Here is a 20,313-nt window from a genome sequence, read left to right on the forward strand (position 1 = left end):
AAAAACCACAAATGTTTCAAAAATTCCTACAGCTTTTAAAATTAAAATATAGAACCATTTTAAACTAAATATCTGTATGTCAAGAATAAAGGAGTTACCTTTTTAATAAATCCATGTGAATAAGCTAAGCAATCTACTATTTTCTATTATCTAAATTTCTGCTCTTCTGTATTAACACACACTTAACTTTATGCCACATTTATTTCATAAACAGTGGCTGAACCATAGAAAATTCCATGCTTGTTCAACTGGGAGGCACAGTGGGTATTGTAACTTAAATTATAGATCCTCCACTTCCTAGTTAATTCTCTGAACCACAGTAAATATGTCTGCAGTAAGTTTGATGCAAGTTGCTATTTATTGATTGGTTACTATAAATGGAAACAGTAACAACATACAAACACACACACCCTTCGGCAAAGCGGCAGGGCAGGGGAGGAGCTCACACGAGGACTTTGGCATACTCACCTTGAGCACGACAGGGGACCTGAAACTGCCGTAACCAATGTCAAAAGTTAAAAGTTGAAAACATAATCTGCATCTGAAACAAAAACACAAGGTTGCTGTATTTACTCTATTATTTAGTATTATATTGTTAATAATCACTGCAGTTAAATTTCAAGGTCGTACTAATTAGAAAGAACAGTACCTTGGAGAACCCAAAATTGAATACAGTTTATCTTTGGATTTGGAGTCTCCTTGCTTCTTACAAAAAAAAACACAAATATATCTAAAGTATTCATAACACATTAAACTACACCATGAAGTAATTTCATGAAAACCTAAACAGAGGGGAGCTCTCCCACTCTACCTGCCAGACATTCTTCTGCACACAGAAAGCATGATAAAGCTTACACTGAGGGATCACCTTTTTTTTTTTTTTTTGACACACTTTATTTAACAGTTCCCTAGAAAAAAAAGGCATTAAATTATACTCAAGTAAATCGAAGCACGGGGATAAAAGTTATTGTATTTTGTTAATAAAATTTTATAGACAAAAATATACCTAGTCAATGGAAAGCATATATGATTAAAAATAGCTGAGCTTGAAAGGGGCTGCAATTAAAAAAATAATTCAAACAACTGGGCTTTATTTCTTGTCACCACTATTTAGATACTGGTGAGTCTGGAAACTGCTCAGAAGTTCTAGGATCTATAAATTTGAAAACAGATGTTTAGAAGTTCACACTTTCTACTGACATAAAATTTTCCAAGGAGCACCTACTTATGATAATTAAGATATATTTTCACTAACAATTTTTAGAAAGTATGTTTTTTTTTTCTTTTTTTTAACAGTAAACTTTGTTTTTACCTATCGAAGGCCTTTGGTCCCAGAGCAGCTGTTTCACTGAACACTTCAGCTGCCAGCAGGAGTTTGCTAATGGCTTCCTTCATATGATCAAAAGCCTGAAGAGGTGAACTGGCTCTCAGGAACGTCTCAAAAAATGTTTGCAGCTGTGAACAAAGTAAAGGATTCATATGTTAAAACTACAATCTCAGTTTGTCCATCGTTTCCAAAGTGATCCCTTTGGGTTATCTCTCCTGCCACACTCAAAAAACTCCTTAATAAGGAAAATTGGACAATCTAAGATATATAAACATAATATATATATTTTATATATGTATACAATATACTGAAAGACTGTATTATATACCTAAGGTATACTATATAGTGAGTATATATCATACACATATAATGTGAATATATTATATACATTTAAAAATATATTGTAAGCCTTTCAATTGAATACAGGGTGCTGAAACATCTTGTAATTCAAATTACTTTAGAAGTGCTTACTTCATTTTTTTTTTTCATTTCATGTCACCTAATCATAGGAAGTGAAGTGGGACTCTCACAGAGCTTGTGATCAGAACTCCCAAGTTTAATTTGGAACTCTTCTAATTAGGTAAACTTGGACTTGCAACTCACTTCTTCAGATTTTTGAGTCCTTTTCTTCAAAATGGGTTAATAACTACCAACAAGAGAATTGTGATGCCAAATTGGAAGAAAATGCATTTGAAAACCACTGTAAAGTATGAAATTCAAATGTGAGCTTTTTATTTTTATCAATGCCTTGCGTATCAGAACAAAAATAACTGTATCAAAATTGCTTCTTGTTCATGATACTTTGCTGTGGGAGATCTAGCCAACCAGAGAAGACTCAGAGAATCTCAGTGTCCTCCTAACACTTTAATTTCAGGCTTCACATGGCTAGAGAGAACAGGGCAGTATTACAAAAGCGGGAATGATGTTAGGTTTATGTCATCCCAGAAACACTCCCGTTGGTATCACAAATGGCTATTTTTATTTGCTTAAATCTTAAAACAATCACAACAATGAAACTATTCTTTTTCTAAATTATTTCTTGTGGATGCTGAACATCAAAGTTCAAGTCAAATTTTTCCAAAAGTATAAAACAAATCTATTGATTCACAGGTTTTCTCTGGATAAACATACTCTGAAAAATGAAGAACAAAAAATATTTTTTGAAAAAACATACAGCAGGTATTCTATTAATATTTTTGGAAGGAAAGACTAAATTTATCTGAGCTGCATAAAACTGCAAAGGGAAAAACCTTTTGTTGCTATGATAATGAAGGACAGATACTGGCATAAATCACCTGAGGGAAATGGTAAGTGTATCTTTAAAATATACAAGCAAAATTCCCTCAAGAGAAACAGATACTGACTTCATAAACTTTTTTTCCAGCTGAAAAACAAAAACCTAATGAGATGCACACTTTAAGACCCTATGAACACACCATCAGCATTTGGCAACTGAGATGTTTTTCCCTCTCTAAGGACTAAGGAAAATGAATGTAATAATTGTATGATCAAAAGAAAACAAATTAAGGCTAAGACTAAAAATATTAACACCCTTGAGTCAAAACAGAGGAATATGTTTTTCCAAATAAAAGTAACTCATCACATTTCACTCAATTCACCATATTATGTAGAAAGGATTATTGAGAATACTATTGCATTTTTACATTTTAATGCTTTCAGAATATTGCAGAGGTCAAGGTTAATAATTTAAGAAAGCTGGACATGTTTATGTAGCACATAGGACGTATAAGATTGATTATTAGATTACATCCTCCATGGTAAAAAATAATTAGCAAATTAATGTCTTAGGGTTGTATTTATTCTTCTACCATAGAAATGAGTGTTTCTTAATTCCTGATAACAGTAAGCAATGGCTATAGGCTTTCAGTACATCAATTCTGTCAGACCCTTTCCATTGAACTTTTAGTGAGAACTTCACCATGTGGAAAGCACTGTGTGCTGGGCTTTTGAGGACAAGGAACATAGCTTAATGGTAAACTCTATAGAGTTAAGAGGCAAAAAGTCCCAGATTCAACTCTGGTTCTATGCCTGTTACTATTAAATCGTGAGACCTTATGAGATTAGTAACAGTATCTACTTTATAGACGTACTGCTAGGATTCAATCAGAAAATGTACATAAGGAATGTCACAACCCACCACACACCAATACTCAAACACGTTAGCTCCTTTTATTAATTAAAGCAAGTCCACAGCCATTTTTGGGTATTTCAAAGTGGTTGCTGAACCCAGATTCACATAATGCCATCAATGATGTGGAAAATCAAAGCTGCCTCTGGTATTCTCTAGGTCCATCACATGGCAATATTTCATTCTTTTTCATGTCTGAATAATACTCCATTGTGTGTACATGTATGTATACGTGTGCGTGTGTGTGTATACCACATCTTCCTAAGTGAAGTAAGTCAGGCAGAGAAAGACAAACATTATATGATATCATTTAAATGTGAAATCTAAAAAATAATATAAATGAATCTACACATAAAACAGAAACAGACTCACAGACATAAGAAAATGAACTTATGATTTCCAAAAGGGGAAAGAGTGGGTGGATAAACTAGGAGTATGGGACTAACATATACAAATAACTATGCATAAAATAGATGAGCAACAAGGATTTACTGTATAACACAAGGAACTACATCCAATATCTTGTAATAACCTTTAATGGAAAATAACCCATATATATATATCTGAATCACTCTGATGTACACCTGAAACTAACACGATATTGTAAATCAACTATACGTCAATTAAAAAAAAATACTGCCTCTGTGAATCCAAACATTTGTGACCAACAAAAGAAGACATTTTAAAAATATATGTCTTTCTAGAAAACAAACTTATGGTTACCAGGGGGGAAGGGGATGGGAAGGGTTACATTGGGAGTTTGAGATTTGCAGATACTAACTACCATATATAAAATAGGTAAACACCAAGTTTATATTGTATAGCACAGGGAACTATATTCAATATCTGGTAGTAACTTATGGTGGAAAAGAATATGGAAATGAATACATGTATGTTCTAGTATGACTGAAGTATTGTGTTGTACATCAGAAATTGACACAACATTGTAAACTGACTGTACTTCAATAAAAATATATTAAAAATATGTATATATATCTTTCAATAGAAATAAATTAAAAAGAGAGGATAAAGAGCCATGATGGTTGAATAGACCCCATCACTGGTATGTCTCCCAGCAGAAGTCAAAGAGCAGAACTGAAGGACCTAAATAACTGTGAGTTTCCCTAAAACTCAGCCTGCTAAGAGAAGAATGAACCTCAACCACCAATCATGAAAGCAGGGAGACCAGAAGATAAGATAGCTGCCTTTATGTACCTAAGGGTGAAGAGAGGGGAGAGAAATGGCATCCAAAAGCACAACTCAAAAAAGGAGAGACTTCTTTTATTTTTGTGTTAGTTGTTACCCGTCTTTGTCTCTATATGCATTTCCTTCGACCTCACGGCATGCATTTCAATTTATTTAAGTCCTTCAAGTCAAAGAAAATTCTAGATGAGTGACCTGTCTTTAATTTATTTAGTACAGTGGCAAGCAAACTACCTATGCCAGAAATGGAAGTAGAACCATGCAAACGTTTACTAGGTATTTTTTTTTTAATCATCAACTTTTAATAAGTCACCCAGAGAGGGCAGAACATTCATACCATATTTTTGAAACTAATCCACTTAGGCTAAGTGAAAGACTTCTTTGAGTGTCTGGTCATACTGTCATTCGTCACACTAATTGTATTTGCTTTGTCAAAATCTTGAGTTCTGTGCATCTTGATGTGCTCACATGTAGGAAGAAAGAGCTGTGCTTGGTGATCTCATCAGACAACGTCAAATCTGAACTTGTTTGATGTTAATTCCATTCAAAGCTATCAGAACCTGAAGAACACTTTTCACTCGGGAGCTTTCTTAACTCAAGCACAAATACCTGAAAGAACACCTTCACTTTTGTTGCTAAGTTAAAACAAACCGTGAACTCAAATATCGAGGAGACTTCTTCCTCTCTAGATGAAGACTTTTAATTGTTACTTTTGAATTACCTAAACAAAAGAATATAAGATCCCAAGAGAATCAGTGCCTTGGCAGTGATGTAAAATGAATAAAGGAAGATCGAAGACTTTTAGAAGGACATGAAACTATTTTGTGAACTATAAGTTGTCCTCCTTCAGTGTAAAAATGAAATACGAATTTACTGCCAAATAAATTATCTAGAAAATGATCTTGTAGGATCTTGGCTGAAAAACCAGGCAGGTAAAAGCATCATCATTTGTTTGCACTGGTATAAAATTCAAGCAATAAGCCAGTAAGGTATTTATAATTTTTACATCTATCCATTCAAGCAACGTATTGAAATATACATAAAGAATCAAAATAATTAAAAATGGAAGGACGACTGGAACTGATGAGAAACTTCAAAGTATTTGTAGGAAAATTTCAGTTATGCTTTTGATATCTTAAAATATTTCTAAGGCACCCTTATATCCACCTCCGTCCCCACCCCACCTCTCACAGCCCCTCCCATGCTAAATTCTGGGCTTCGTCTGGTTAATTTCCTTTATCCTCCCATGAGACCTTGGGCAAATTACTCTCAGAGGCAACACGTGTTGCTCTGTGTAAAACTTGCTGACTTCCTGTTTGCTTGCACCACTAGACCATGAGATCTCTTAGGGCAGACACTGAACTATTTTACCTTTGGGTGGCCAGTATCTAATGCAGAGTAGGCATTGAGTAAATTCTGCTGAATAAATAAACCTAAGTAATAACATTACAGAAACCACAGAGCCTTTGATAAGAGAAGTAGTTTACTGGAGCTTCTGGATAACATAAATTTTCTCCTTAGGACAACATGTTTATCTCTCGTTTCCATCTCATGAGATAGGGAGGATACGCATTTTTCTGGTTACTTGTAATAAAACCTTTGAAAAATAGAACCTCACAGCTGTTCGAGAGGATTTTTGAGATAAGAAAATTTAATATAAGAGTTAAAACAAAGGATGAAGGATTAACCAATTTTAGAGGTTTTTTTTTTTTTAAGTCATGTTCTTGGCTAACTGAGAAACTAGAGCAGAATACTAATATTTCAATATTTTGAACTTCCAGTGATGTCTAATAACATTGTACCTTACTAAAGTTTACCAGAATTTCTCCTAATATTATCGTGTGACTTTCATCTTCTCAGAATAAAGAATATTAGTATTTAAATCATTTTGCAACAACAAGCATATGAAAAGATGTTCAGTGTCACTAGTCATAAGGGAAATGCAAATCAAAACCACAATGAGATATTACCTTACATTCATTAGGATAGCTACTATCAAAAAAACATAAAATATTAAGTGTGGGCAAGGATGTGAAGAAATCAGAACTCTTGAGCACTGTTGGTGGGAAGGTTAAATGGTGCAGCCACTATGCAAAACAGTACGGAAGTTCCTCAAGAAATAAAAATAGAATTACCATATGATCCAGTTATTCAGCTTCTGGGTACAGAGTCAAAAGGATTGAAAACAGGGTCTTGAAGATATAGTTGCACACCCATGTTCATAGTAGCATTATTTACAGCAGCTTAAGGGTGGAAGCAACTCAAGTATCCATCGATGGATGAATGGATAGACAAAATGTTGTCTGTACATACAATGGAATATTATTCAGCCTTAAAAATGAAGGACATTCTGACACATGCTACAACTTGGATGAACCTTGAGGATATTATGCTAAGTGAAATAATCCAGTCACAAAAGACCCTGTATGATTCCACTTACATAAGGTATCTAGAGTAGTCAGATTCCTAGAAACAGAAAATAGAACAGCAATTGCCAGTGGCTGGGGAAAATGTGAAGTTGTTTAATGAGTACATAATTTTGGTTTAGCAAAAAATTCCGGAGACTGGTTGCAAAACAATATAAATTCAGTTAATACTCTTGAACTGTGCACTTAAAAAATGGTTAAGATGATCATTTTACATTACGTCTCTATTACCACAATTAAAAAGTGTTTGAAATAATTTTGCAGTTTCATAGCCTCACTCCCTCCAATAACTCTGTTTAAATGCTTGCTAATGTTGTTATCACCAAAGTCCAAAAGGGCACGCCTTTAATTTTGCAAAAGAAACTAAACAAAAAATAAGCCCTCCCTTGCTCCATTTCTCAGCTCCTGCAAGTAGTGGAAATAGTCTCCATCTCTATTTCATCTCCTTTTAGTCACTGTTTCATCCACAAACACTCTTTTAACCTTGAACTTTTTGTTTCCTTGTTTAGGATGAAAAATATCACCCAGCAAGTTCAAATGCTGTTAGGAGTGATCCAGAAGAGAGGAAGAATTAATGATGGGACACAAAAGTCTAGAGATGATCACTTCGGATGACAGTCAAGGCTTAGAGCATCCCACAAGAGCTCAGACTCAGTTTCATCCATAGGTAGAACTAAAGGCACTTAATCAAATATATGAAATCCAAGAGTCTCTGTTCTTTTCCAAATTAAAGGGGGAATGAGTATGCATTCAGATTTACCCATCTTTAATACAGTGGGAACTTAAGCCTATTGTTCTTGATCGGTATTATTTTCTGCCTTTTACAGACTCAGCTGGGATCTCTTTCTCTGACTCTCTCCCCAGCACTTGCTGAACTCTTAAAATGTATCCGAAGGAATCTAAATATCCCAGAATATTACCCCCATGTAATAATATTTTATATACAAAAGGATTTTTTTATCAGCCTATAATTACCAATAAGAAAAATGTTTATAAGTTTAATTTAAAATTTTAGTTACCATATGGCTCTAAATTTTAACATATTTTTCTTCCAAAGAGTTATGATTACAACTATTTGCTGTACACAACTAGTCAGAACACTAGAAATATATCATAAATCTAAATAAATAATTTGTAAAATGAAAGAGTATAACTGTATTGGCAATGCACCCCTTAGATGGATATGATTTCTTTTTATTCAATTTATTCATATTTCCATTGAGACAATAGTACTTATTGTTAGAATGAGAAGGGTTCAGCATTAGTATTAATATTATTTTCAATGTAAGCATGGATAAAATTTCTTCACATAAATACATAGATGTGAATGGAAAACTTCTAGTTATACCAACATGACTTAATTCCTTGAGCTCCCTCCAAAGTACAGGGAAAAAAAATCATATAGTGATTTATCATGAAATATTTAATTTCATTAAAAACTGAAAATAACCTGAGTTGTGGAAGATTCGCTACTTAGTCATTAGCATCCTTCACTTTCTCTAACGAAGACCATATTTAAACGTGTCTGTTTTGGAGCAGGGGCTTGCAGAATTGCTTCACCCTGGGGCAGTCACCATCATAATGTCAGGGATAGATGCGAGCTAGGTCTATCTTTTGAAGAGCAGAGGGGTGTCTACGAAGTGGATGGGGAAAGAAGTACCTGCTTCCTGCTTCAGAGGCGCTGTCTCAGCGAGATCAAATTCTAGGAAGGTATTCACATGAAAGATGAAGTTACAGGCATTGATTCTCTTGAAACTACCCATGGGCCCGTGAACCCCCTTGGAGAGTCTTCATGGCTCCCCAGAGGAACATGACACCCCATCTCAGGATCACAGCTCTGGGTGTGTCTGGCCCAAGCACACATCTGCTGTACATCAGAGGGCTGTGGCAGGAGGTGAAGTGCTGAGAAGCAAGCATTCTGAACCTCAGGAAGAAATCTCTGTGTTTTAAATGGGCATAATTTAGGGGGAAAATCAGACATATAAAAACAGAAGAAAAAGAGGAAAAACGATTTGGGAAAGGGAGGGGAAAAATGACTAAATTACAAACCTAAGCAGTGACGTAATTTTTCATTTCATGCACATGTCGTATTTGGATATAACCCTATATTGTACTTAATAATACTCACTACCCTCAGCCAAGTTGACACCGTGTGCCAGACACTGCACGTTTCTCATGCAGGGTTTCATTTAAATTCATAGCAATGCTGTGAGGTTGATACACATTATCCCCATTTTATAGATGAAGAAACTGAGGGTTAAGAACACAAGTAATTTGCCTAAGGTTATACAGCTAAGAGGTAACCAATATGGGTGTTGAAGCCAATCTGCTCAGCGGCAAAGCCCCAGCACTACCTCTGCCGTCGTGGTTTTGCTTACACTGGATTTAGGAATGAGGATGGACCCTGAAATACTGAAGAATAAATCAGCCACGTTTTTACTTTCACGGAAAATGTGTTTGAAACTGTCACAATTCTCAAACACCCACACATCTGCAATGTCAAGTCAACAACTTGAGCATTTGTGTAGCCTAATTACCTTCTGGAAAAACTAGGAACATTTCTTTGTAACTTAAATCAAATTGCCTGGATCAAGAACAAATTTTGTGTTAAGTCAAATGGTTTAAGAACATAAATATTCTCATCATTTGTTTGAGCTCATTAAAAATTGGCTTGCTTTAGGGTAAGCCACAGAAAAACTAAATTAATTGACTGAACCTAAATTAGGATAGTGTTTTACTCATTCTCTGGAATTAGAATATGCCTATATTTAAATAAGTTGCATGCTTCCAGTGACATGAATAATTTTATTCATTTGTACTTCTTAATAACCCTAAGGTTTAAAGCCTCTAATAAAATTGGGAATTTATAAAGTAGATTCTGTGTGATTTTAATCAGTTTCATGGTTAAAAATTTATAAACTTTTCATATGTGTATCAGAGAATTATCAGGTACCAAAATACAAAAGGCTATGAGCAGCATAAAATGTAATTATTTGCTTTGAATGGTAGAGCCTTGATTGCATTATATTCAACCTTTTCAGAGAACTGGCAGGTTATCTTTATTGCCCCTCCTGGAATCTCTCAGTAGGATATAAAAGATCAGAGAGATTTAACAGTAAAGAGCAAAAGTTAAAGCTGTAAAGATTTTATCATTGGACTCTGTGGGTATATGTCTACTCATTTTCTTTATATGAATGCCATTGTTCAAGTCGGTCACAACTATTTCCGTTACAGTTAAAACACAGACCTTCTTCAAGCCTCCAGTAAAATAAGGTCTGACAGTTGTTTGGAAAATCTTCCATCTTCTATTAACTGTCTTGAGTAGAAAATGACATTGAAATTTGGTAATATTTACAACAGGCGACGTTTACAACATGCAGTACCAAATTTGCAAACAGGGACGCAAAATTTGGCAGAAAGATACCTATCTTATATATCTATAAGTATTCTCAGAATGAATAAGAATGGGAAAATGGAAAATATTTTCCATTAATGGTCTGGATATTTTATGCAGGGTCCCTATTTTAGGTCTTATTAAGTTTCATGACCAATCACAAAAGGAAAAGAAATGGATTATAAAAGTAAAGGGGTCGGGATACACAGTAAAGAAAATGATAGAGCAGGCTGCCCTGACTTAGGAGGGCTGTCATGTGAAAGTTTGTCGTCTCCATGGTGGATTTGTCACAACCCTCAGCTGTCTTCTTACACCTCTCTCAGATCAGTTACCTTACACCTCTCTCGTATGAGTGTTCAAATAAAACTCATTCTTTTATATGGGATATTTTAAATGAGTATTTAAATATTATGCATAACTTAAAAGATTATAATTTAGTATTCTAATTCAATGTAATTCTATACAGCTCAAATCCATGTCTTCTCCTGGTGGTCCCAACTACTGACTTCTGATTTCCCTGCCCCAAACCACTTTCTCTTTTAGTGCGGCCAGAGTCACCTAAATGAAGCACAGTTCAAATCATAAAGGGTAGAAGTCCCCAACATTCACAGAAGGAGGTGGTATAACACACAGTAGAAACGCTTTGACCCTTTTTGCCACAAAGGGACAGCTATTTTTACGTGAGAACTCAAAAAGCGATAGATGCAATTCTTAAAAATTTTATTGTAATTTAAAAAGCATGAATACACGTTCCTTTGTCAATCCCACAAAGCCAATCTCTTTCATTTGCATCTGGGTCAACTAAATGGAATTGTCAGCTACCCATCTTAGCTGAAACCCCACCCATAATGTGTGGGTTGTAATTGTAGTGAAAGCTAGAACATAAAGACACGGGCAAAGACATCTCAGGGCAGAATCCTTCCAGGTTTTATGATGCTCCCCCAAACTTTGAAGTTGTTACCCCACATTTAATTTGCTTACAATGTTTTAAAGCAACTTTCCTGGATTGCTTCTTTTATAAACATCTAACTTTGCTTTTATGGAAGCAAGTCTGTCTCTTTTTGCACTTACAGCTCATCAGTGCCTGACGAGGTAAACATATAGACGCTTGCTTGGAGCCCTGAGTTCTTGTGTTTAGCAGGCAGCGCGCTTTACGGAGGGCAACCAGCGCACGGCCTAATGCTGCCGGCAGTGAGGTCGCACAATTAGGAGGGATTTTATTCACCAGCAATCTGAGTCCTAATTCTAGTCACATCTATTAGCTCTGTCATCTCTACTAAATCATGAATCTTCATTTCCTCATCCATAGAATGGGTGAGAAACATATCGTATCACCCTACCTCCCAGGGTTCTTAAAAGTATCAAATGAGACCACTGAAGAGAATATACTCTGATGTATAAAATGACAGTGGGGTCATTTTTCATTCTACTATGCATGAAATCCAGGACCTTCAGGATCTGACTCTAACAGCTGTTCTCGTTTCCCCGACTCCACAAGTCCGATGCCTTTTCCCTGCCTGCTTTCTCCACTGTTCCCGCTTCAGGCAACCCTGATATATATATATTCCAGCTTAAGAAGGCAGCTCATAATTCTGAGCCTATAACCCACCTTCTGCCTGCATGCGTCACGTTTTCCAAAGTAAATGCAAACAGCTCCTCCATGCTTCTGAAGAAACCCTACTCAGTTTTCCAAGCTCAGCTAAGATCCTACCTTTTTGGTGAAGCCGACCTCATTTTCTCCAGGCTGAACAATTCTCTCCTCCTCTTGACCATCCCTGCAACCCAGCTGTTTGCTGCACTCTGCTCTGATTTAGAATTACTTATAATACGTCTTTCTCCCTGACTCACTTTCTTCCCTACTTCTTGAAGGCAAAACCCAACATTTCTCTTGAGTCCCATTCCATACTGCCCAGCACATAGGCATCCTTTAAACAATTTCGGAACACAACTGAGTTGAACTGACTCTGAACGATTACAAAAATCATCAACACTGCTTCTCCTTTGAGTTGCTTTTGATGCCATGATGAAACCCAAAAACCTTATCCATGCAAGAAGATGTAGATAAGCACACTGATTCCCACTGATCTATTACAAAATCTTTCTTTTCATTGATGTGGGGGTTCGCAAAGACTGTCCACAAACGCTCTGCTCCTGTCGGCAGACCCCTTCCCAGTGCGACCAGAGGTGGAGTCTATGTCTTTACTCACTGAATCGGCTTAGTCGTGTTATATTCTTTGGCCAATGGAGCATCAGCACATCTGATGCAAGCTGTTTCTTTTTCCTAAGGCTGATGTAACGAATTACATCAAACACAGTGACTTAAAGCAATAGAAACTTATCTTCTTACAGTGGAGGACAAAAGTCTAAAATCAAGCTGTCAGCAGGGGCATATTCTCTCGTAACACTCTAGGGGACAATCTGCTCTTTGCCTCTTGCAACTTCTGGTGGCTCCAGGCACTCCTTGGCTGGTGGGTGTGTAACTCTTATCCCTGCCTCCATCTTCACATAACCTTCTCCTCGTCTGCCTGTGTCAGATCTCCCTTTGCCTTTCTCGTATAAGGGCACATGTCACTGGATTTAGGGTCCACTTGGATAATCCAGGGGGATCTCAGCCTGAGATCCTTAACTTAATTACATCTGCCAGGACCCTTTTTCCACGTAAGGTCAGAATCATAGGTTCTGGGTGTTAGGACATGGACATGTCTTTTGGGGAGCAACCATCTAACCCACGACAAACAAAAGCTTGAAAAGAACTTGGCTTTCGTGGCTAACTCACTTGCTATTGTTAGGAACCCAGACAATGCCACCTTATGAAAGATGCTGGATGATGAGAAATACATGGTCAAGTCATGACCTCAGCTCACACCCAGCCGACAACCGGGCATATGAGTGAGGCCAGACTAGACCATCCAGCCCCAGCTGTAACCGACTGCTCTGCGTCCACTCAGCCCTCTTCACACAGCGCTCCACACAGCAGCAGAGGGGCCTGGACAGGCGGCTCAAGCTATGACATGGTGTTCCGTGAAGGTGCCAGGCCCCTCCTACCTCACGGCATTAGAACTGGCCGTTTACTGGGTACATTTAACCATTTCTCGGGTGAGCAGATCCCTAAGCATCCTCCTCTCACCTTCTCATCAGGATACATCGCAATCGACCATCCTACTGTCCTCCAAGGGGCCTGACCTGTGATTTGAGGCCCCATCTACTGGAAAATAATCCTGGTACCCTTGGTGGCTGAGAAACAGGTGCTTCTGCTGGGTTGTTTTCCACAGGAATGGGGACAAGGACCTGCCTTGTCACACTGGGAAGGACCAGCAACCAGTTATTCTTTCATGTTTTAGAAGAGACAGGATGCCTCTGTTGGAAATGGCAAGAGGGATGGGGAAGTGGGGAGGAGAAAGGCAAAGAGGAAAGTGAGTGGGAAAAACCCACCAAATTCCCAAGGTGAGAACTTTTCTGTGTAGGGCACCCAGGCAGCGTGTGGAGCAAAGGAGGCCTAAGAACTAGATAAACAGGAACGAAGCTCAGAAGCAGGGGATCAGCTGTGAGATCAGGAGCACGCCTTCCTCTCCACGCCCTCATTTCACGTCTCTCTGTCCTGCTCCCTGGCACCTGACCTACCTAGGAAGTGGCACCACCGTTCAAACAATGGCTGCACAGTCATTTTTGAGCCCCCGCTCTCCAGTCCCCCTCTCTCTCAAATCATCACCGACTCTTGTTTCTACCTCCAAAAGGTGGCCCTCTCTCCCCTTCTTTGGGCACCACCTCACCACCTAGTCCAAGCCACCATCCCCCTCGTCTGGACCCCTGGGGAGCCATGTAACCGATCGCTCTGCGTCCACTCACAGCCCTGTTCACACCGCCCTCCACACAGCAGCAGAGGGGCCTGGACAGGCGGCTCAAGCTATGACATGGTGTTCCGTGAAGGTGCCAGGCCCCTCCTACCTCACGGCATTGGAACTGGCCGTTTGCTGGGATCGTCTCACCACTCGCTCTTCAAACGATGCTTAGTCTCCATGAACGACAGCCCACATGTCACCCGGTCAGGGAGACCTTTCTACCTCTCATAAAGTGGGCAACCCAGTCACGTTCTCCACATCAGCCTACTTGTTTCATTCTTAGCTATATCAAAGCTCTGCATTATGCTAAGTGAAGCAAGACAGTGAGAAAAAGACAAATACTGTGTTCTATCACTTATACATGGAGTCTAAAAAATACAAAAAACTAGTGAATATAACAAACAAGAAGCAGACTCACAGATGCAGAGAACAAACCAGGGGTTACCAGTGGGGAGGAGGTGGCCACATAGGGGTGGGGGTGTGGGAGGTACAAACTACTGGGGGTCAGACAGGTTCAAGGATGTATTGTACAACACGGGGGCTATCGCCAATGTTTTGTAACAACCGTAAATGAAAAGTAACCTTTCAAAATTGTATAAAAATGTGTAATTATCTGTATTTGTCTATCTATGTGTAATTAGTTCTTTGCCTGTATTTCATCTGCCATTCAAGACAGTAAACTCCACCAAAGCAAGCACTTTGTCTCTTTTGTTACTACAGCATCCGAACCCAACACAATGTCTAGCATCTGAGAAGTGCCCAGGAAATATTTGCAGAAGGAATAAAAAAAAAAAAAAAAAAAAAAACAAAAAAAAAACCTCATTTAACCCACAGGAAACTAGTCTTTTTTTATCGGTAGAAAACATGGTTCAGAGAGGTTGAAAGACTAGCCCGAGGTCATATCAGCTGGTACAAAGATTTCCTACTGCACATGTATACTGAGACCTCTGGAGCTCATGCTTCGGAATTTTTCTTTTTATTTCTGTAGACCCAGCCCTATAGATCCAGTGCCAAGGATTTATTTCTCCTTTAGAGTAAAAATGCAACTGGCTATTTGCTTATCGCTCAGCCTGAAAGGATGTCACCATTGTCCTATTCATATTTTAAAATCGCATTTCCTTTTACTTTAACAGTAACTCCTTGAAAGCCTGAGAAGGTAACGTATTTCCTCAGCCTCATGCTTTTCTCCTGTGACTTCTGAGTTTAGAGTAATGATTTCACTCTCCGTGGCTTGAATACGTACTCTTTGTGTAGATTATTTGGGTAATGAGGTACATGGGACAATTCTCAGGCCTCCTTTCAAAGATATCTGGAGTAAAATTTCTGGCAGAAATCACCTTTGGAGCAGCAGTGTTTTAAACAGGTAGGGGAGGCTGAGATAGCTGCATATTGGGGTCTGGGAGGCTGGACACCAGGCAACAGAAAGCTGGCTTAGAGGGAGACACGTTCCATATACCGACACCTGTCAATACAGCGGCACTTGGAACTCCTCTTCTGTTTGCAGTCTCTTTCTCCAAATGTTAAAACGTTTCATGGAACTTCTAAGCTAGTTTTATAAGCATGAAGGTAAGGGAGAGAACACAAGCTGTTATGAGACAGAGGACAGAGTGAGGGGAATATGGGAATGCTTCTTATTGGGAAATGAGGGAGTCGGAGATGACTGCCTTGCTGGAAGATGCTCCAAAGAGACAGAACTTACAAAAGCAATGAACTATGTCTGCATATTGCAGTAGGTAGAGAATACAGCGTGATGCAGGTGTGCAGAATCCTGAGAAAGAATCCACCTTCGTCTGACTTAGTAACATTCAGAGAAATGAAAGACAAATTTTCAATTCCACCTCACAATGGTAAGTCATTTATACAATTCAAAGGAATTCAGGTTAACACTGAGGTTCAGGTTGAAATCAGATAGAAGTGCACACAAAAGATAAATGAAGAAAAGTGATGCATTCTCAGATGCTGAGTATAAAGCCCTAATGTTAACTTTATGGTAATTAAAAACAAAAACTTATGTATTGAAAAATCTCTTTACATGGAAAAACAAAGCCCAGTGAGTTACAAACGTTGATATTCCAAATAATTGTGTGACCTAGGCAATTTAAATTGCACTGAAGATTTACCACCATTTGGAATCTCAGCTTGGCAATATAGCCTTCCTACCACAACACGGATTATCAAATAACTCTTTAAGTTAAATATGTATAATCTAGTGCAGGGGGAGGGTGGACGGTCAAAATTTTGCTGTCCAAGCGTTTTTGCTTTCTTTTTTCTCTTTCACCATTGGACAGTGCAGGCAGTACCTAAAAAGACCACTTGGGGGCAATACAGTATTTTTGTTTTGTTTCATCACATAGCTATGTAGATTTCACAGAAGATTGCTGTTTCTTTCAAATTTGAAGCCCCATTTTAATATATGGGAGGGAAAAGGTGGTATTTCATTTTAAACTTACAATGCATAAATCACATAAGACAAATGCAAGTCAGATTTTCTCCTGAAGGGAGCAAAAGTCTGTCTTCTTTTAGCAGACAAATCAGTTTTACCTAGTTGGCACATTTGGGGATATTTTATATTTAGAATCTGTCACAGCCTTTGAGATAGATCTCAAATAGTAGAGGATATTGTTAACAAAAATTTTAAAATGACAAACATGTAATAGGCTTCAGAATGTACTGGTGGAAAGTTATTCTGTACCTAAAGTGAAAATGGAAATATCACCTGTCTTCTCCACTGGGCATATATTTTAGAACAAACTCAAGCATTAAAGTAATTAATTTTTGGAGACACTTACTGCCATTGCCTTCACTGTTATTACTTTGCATTCACAGAGCACTCTGTAAAGGGGTGATTTTATTACTGATTATTCTTTTCAGCAATTTGATGAGTGGAATCTCTATGCCAAGCCATTTCTCCCTGCGTCAGCCACTGGAGACTTTTCCTTTTTTAAACAAAAAATCAACACAATCTCTTCTTTCAAGGATTTTAAATGTACTTAGGCAAGTAAATTTTTCTGCTTGGTTTCTGTTCTCTTGATGTTTTACTTGCTTTTTCTGAGTTCCTTCTCCCAATAAATTTTCCTGTCCTCAGAAGATTTTTAACATTACCACGGGGCTGCAAAACTCAGGGGAACCTTACTGTCAAAGTCCAGGAACCAAGATTTATGAAATCAAATTCAGTAACTCTCTTGGTGCCTGCCCTGAAGGGGAAAAATTCAGGGAGTTTTGCCTTAATCATGGGGTCCATTACCCAAAGATCCATCTTAACAAGTCTCTGTCATACGGAGGGTAGTGAAGGAAGAGATTATAGCTGCTCTGTTCTTGAACATCTTCCTGGCTTAGCTAGCTCATCTGCTGAAGAAATAATGAGGAATGCAACAATTAAGACCGTGTTCTCTATGGATGCTTAAAGTGCTTTGGAACATGGCTTAGAAGAGTCCTCTTCTTCCATGCTCATTTTTTACTCTAAACACTTGTTTATTTTATAAACTTCTGATCGGCGAGGTGTAACAGAAATCAGAGCGACATTCCTGTGAAGGATAGCAACAGAAAGAAGAAGAATTTTAAGAGCTCCTATGACTCCTAGGCTTCAGCTTGAAGAAGGAACACTGCAAATCCTCAACTGGACACCTTCCTCATCCCGCAGAGGCATCCACTAGATGGCGCCAGAGAGAAGCAAGCGTTGAACATGACAGGTGAAGGGGGAGGAGCAAAGGAGCGGGCAATATACATCTTCAATCCCAAAATACCACTGAAACCTTCCCTTTTCCAGCTCTCCAGCGTCCTGAAGGAATTCACTTACCTCACCTGATCTCACCTGAAGTCCCTGAATATTTGCTAACCTCCATTTTTCTGGGTATATAACTAAAACTTGTCCATTGGTTTTCTGGTATTAAAGGAAACAATAATTAGCAAATTTATTTACTAGGGTTAAATTTCACCTTAACGTTTTTGCTACAATACACATATATGTGTCCATATCAGATAATTGCATCATTTCACTACTTTAGTTCAGGAGATACACTATAATGGACAAAGATGGTATCTATAAATTCATCATTCATCTTTTTGCTGCAGAACCCACTCTTAAATATTTCCCCCAAATGTCTATTTTCACCAAGTTACAATGAATAAGATACCTTTAACAAAACTGTTAATGATAGACAACCATCCACTGATGAATTTTTTTGAGTGCCTTCTGTGTGCCTGGCAGTCTCAAGGTTTTCCCTGCCTTTCTGAAAGCTTAGAGTCATGAGTTTCAATTACCATTTTTGATCAAGTAAATATGGCCATGATTAATTTTCTTCCTATTCAAGATAATAGTCCAGGTTCAGTATTCAGAATGAATGAACAGTACAAAATTACATGACAATCCTTTTATGGAACAAAGGTGGAAATGAATGAGTGAATAAAATGAGTGGATAAATGAAATTTTTCAACATAAGAAACAAAGTCGTGATCAACTGCATAAAATGATTTTGCATTTATGCACTTTAAAATCCTGTGCAGTTGCAAAATAATCATTCTTTTTCTGGAGCAAACATATATCTGAAATAATATTTAATACAATGTGGGCAGATTAGATGAGTGTTATTTTGCAATTATTATTCAGGTTTTTAGTGTTAGTCAGCTTTCATCACATGTTTATTTAATTTTATGCTGCCTATCTATAATTGCTGTTTATATAAAATCATACTTTAAAATGAACACCCCAATGTAATTTTTAAATTTAATCCAAGCAAGAGTAGACTAAGTAATACATCAACTCATTTTACAAACTCCCAGAAGCAGGCTTTTATTCACATTCTTGCTATAGCTGACATAAATCTCTCAGGCCTGCAGAAGGGCCAGATGGTCGGTGAAAAAGGCTTTTACAAGGTCTGTTCCACAGCCTGCAGTTTCACACGTAAAATGAAGATCAGGAGAAGAACACTTCCTCAAGTTGAAAAACCGTATTGTAACTTTATACCTGCTTCCAAAGACATTACTCACCTTTACCCTGGGAATATATGAGCTGTTTCACCTGCCATTATGAAAGGTGCTGTATAAATATGGACGACAAATGAGGCTAACTTCATCCCCACAACTGCCATGCTTCCAAAGCTGAATAGGAAATATATGCATTCTTTAAAAAGGGGGCTTGTAAATAACAACATTCCCCTCTTTGCCAAGGTTCTCTCTCTCCTCTGTGTGCACTGGCTGATTGCATGAACATGAGAAGGACCTGCAGGCACTGGATATGGAGGAATGATTCCCCGAAGGCCAGTGCGGTGGTGGCAGAGAGCTGGTGATTTAGAGACTGGGCAGAAGCTTGCTTTAACTTTGCTTTCCACTGGAGATGGTTCTCATAGATACTGACTTGAGAAAACTCTGCAGTGTCCCATGTTAACCCCTTTCTATCAAAATGGCCCTGCCTGGACATTCAGATTATGACATCTATCTATTACACTTCCTGGAAAGCCAGTAGAAGATCATAGCAAAACACTGGGGCTAAGTTAGAACACTGAGATATTAAACAGACATGGGCAATTTCTTCACATGGTTAAAAATTTTTTAAATGATCTTCAATTGAATTCAATCCAAGACATTTATCAAGGGCTGATTACATTCAAGAAATTATCTTCATATAACTTTTGAATACCAAATATCAACAAAAAGAACCTCTTCAAATATGGAATGGTTGGTAAAACAATGAATTCATTTAAGTTATGTCTCAGTGAGACAAAATAAGGTTTTTGGACGGGTCTTTCTGCCAGGAGTCACAAATCACTCCAGCAATACATTTTCATCAAAGCAGTCTGCTATGATCACAGGTATAAAGAATCTCCAGGCATCATAAAGAAGTAACAGATATGAGAGTTCCCCTCTCTGCTGGATAACTTTACAATGGATGAAGGGATAGCTTGTGATTTTTTTAATCTACGAAGCAAATTTAAATTTCTTGCAGTTAATCTATATGACATGTGTATAAAGACAGGTTT

General features: G+C 37.8%; 1 protein-coding gene across 4 annotated transcripts in view; it reads right to left on the reverse strand.

Annotated features, from left to right (window-relative positions):
* CPED1 (cadherin like and PC-esterase domain containing 1) overlaps positions 1–20,313 on the reverse strand; it is a 250,353-nt gene that overhangs the window by 133,549 nt on the left and 96,491 nt on the right. For all 4 annotated transcript variants that reach the window (XR_004137904.2, XM_031455263.2, XM_064487399.1 and 1 more), the window contains 2 exons: positions 1,313–1,455; positions 469–541 (listed from right to left, as the gene is read on the reverse strand). Coding sequence is in view for 3 of the 4 variants with exons in the window: in XM_031455263.2 (XP_031311123.1) it covers positions 469–541; positions 1,313–1,455 (216 nt within the window). In the remaining variant the exon portion in view is untranslated. The remainder of the gene's footprint in view (positions 1–468; positions 542–1,312; positions 1,456–20,313) is intronic.

This window comes from Camelus dromedarius, chromosome 7 (genome assembly GCF_036321535.1).
Source record: "Camelus dromedarius isolate mCamDro1 chromosome 7, mCamDro1.pat, whole genome shotgun sequence".
Taxonomy (NCBI): domain Eukaryota; kingdom Metazoa; phylum Chordata; class Mammalia; order Artiodactyla; family Camelidae; genus Camelus; species Camelus dromedarius.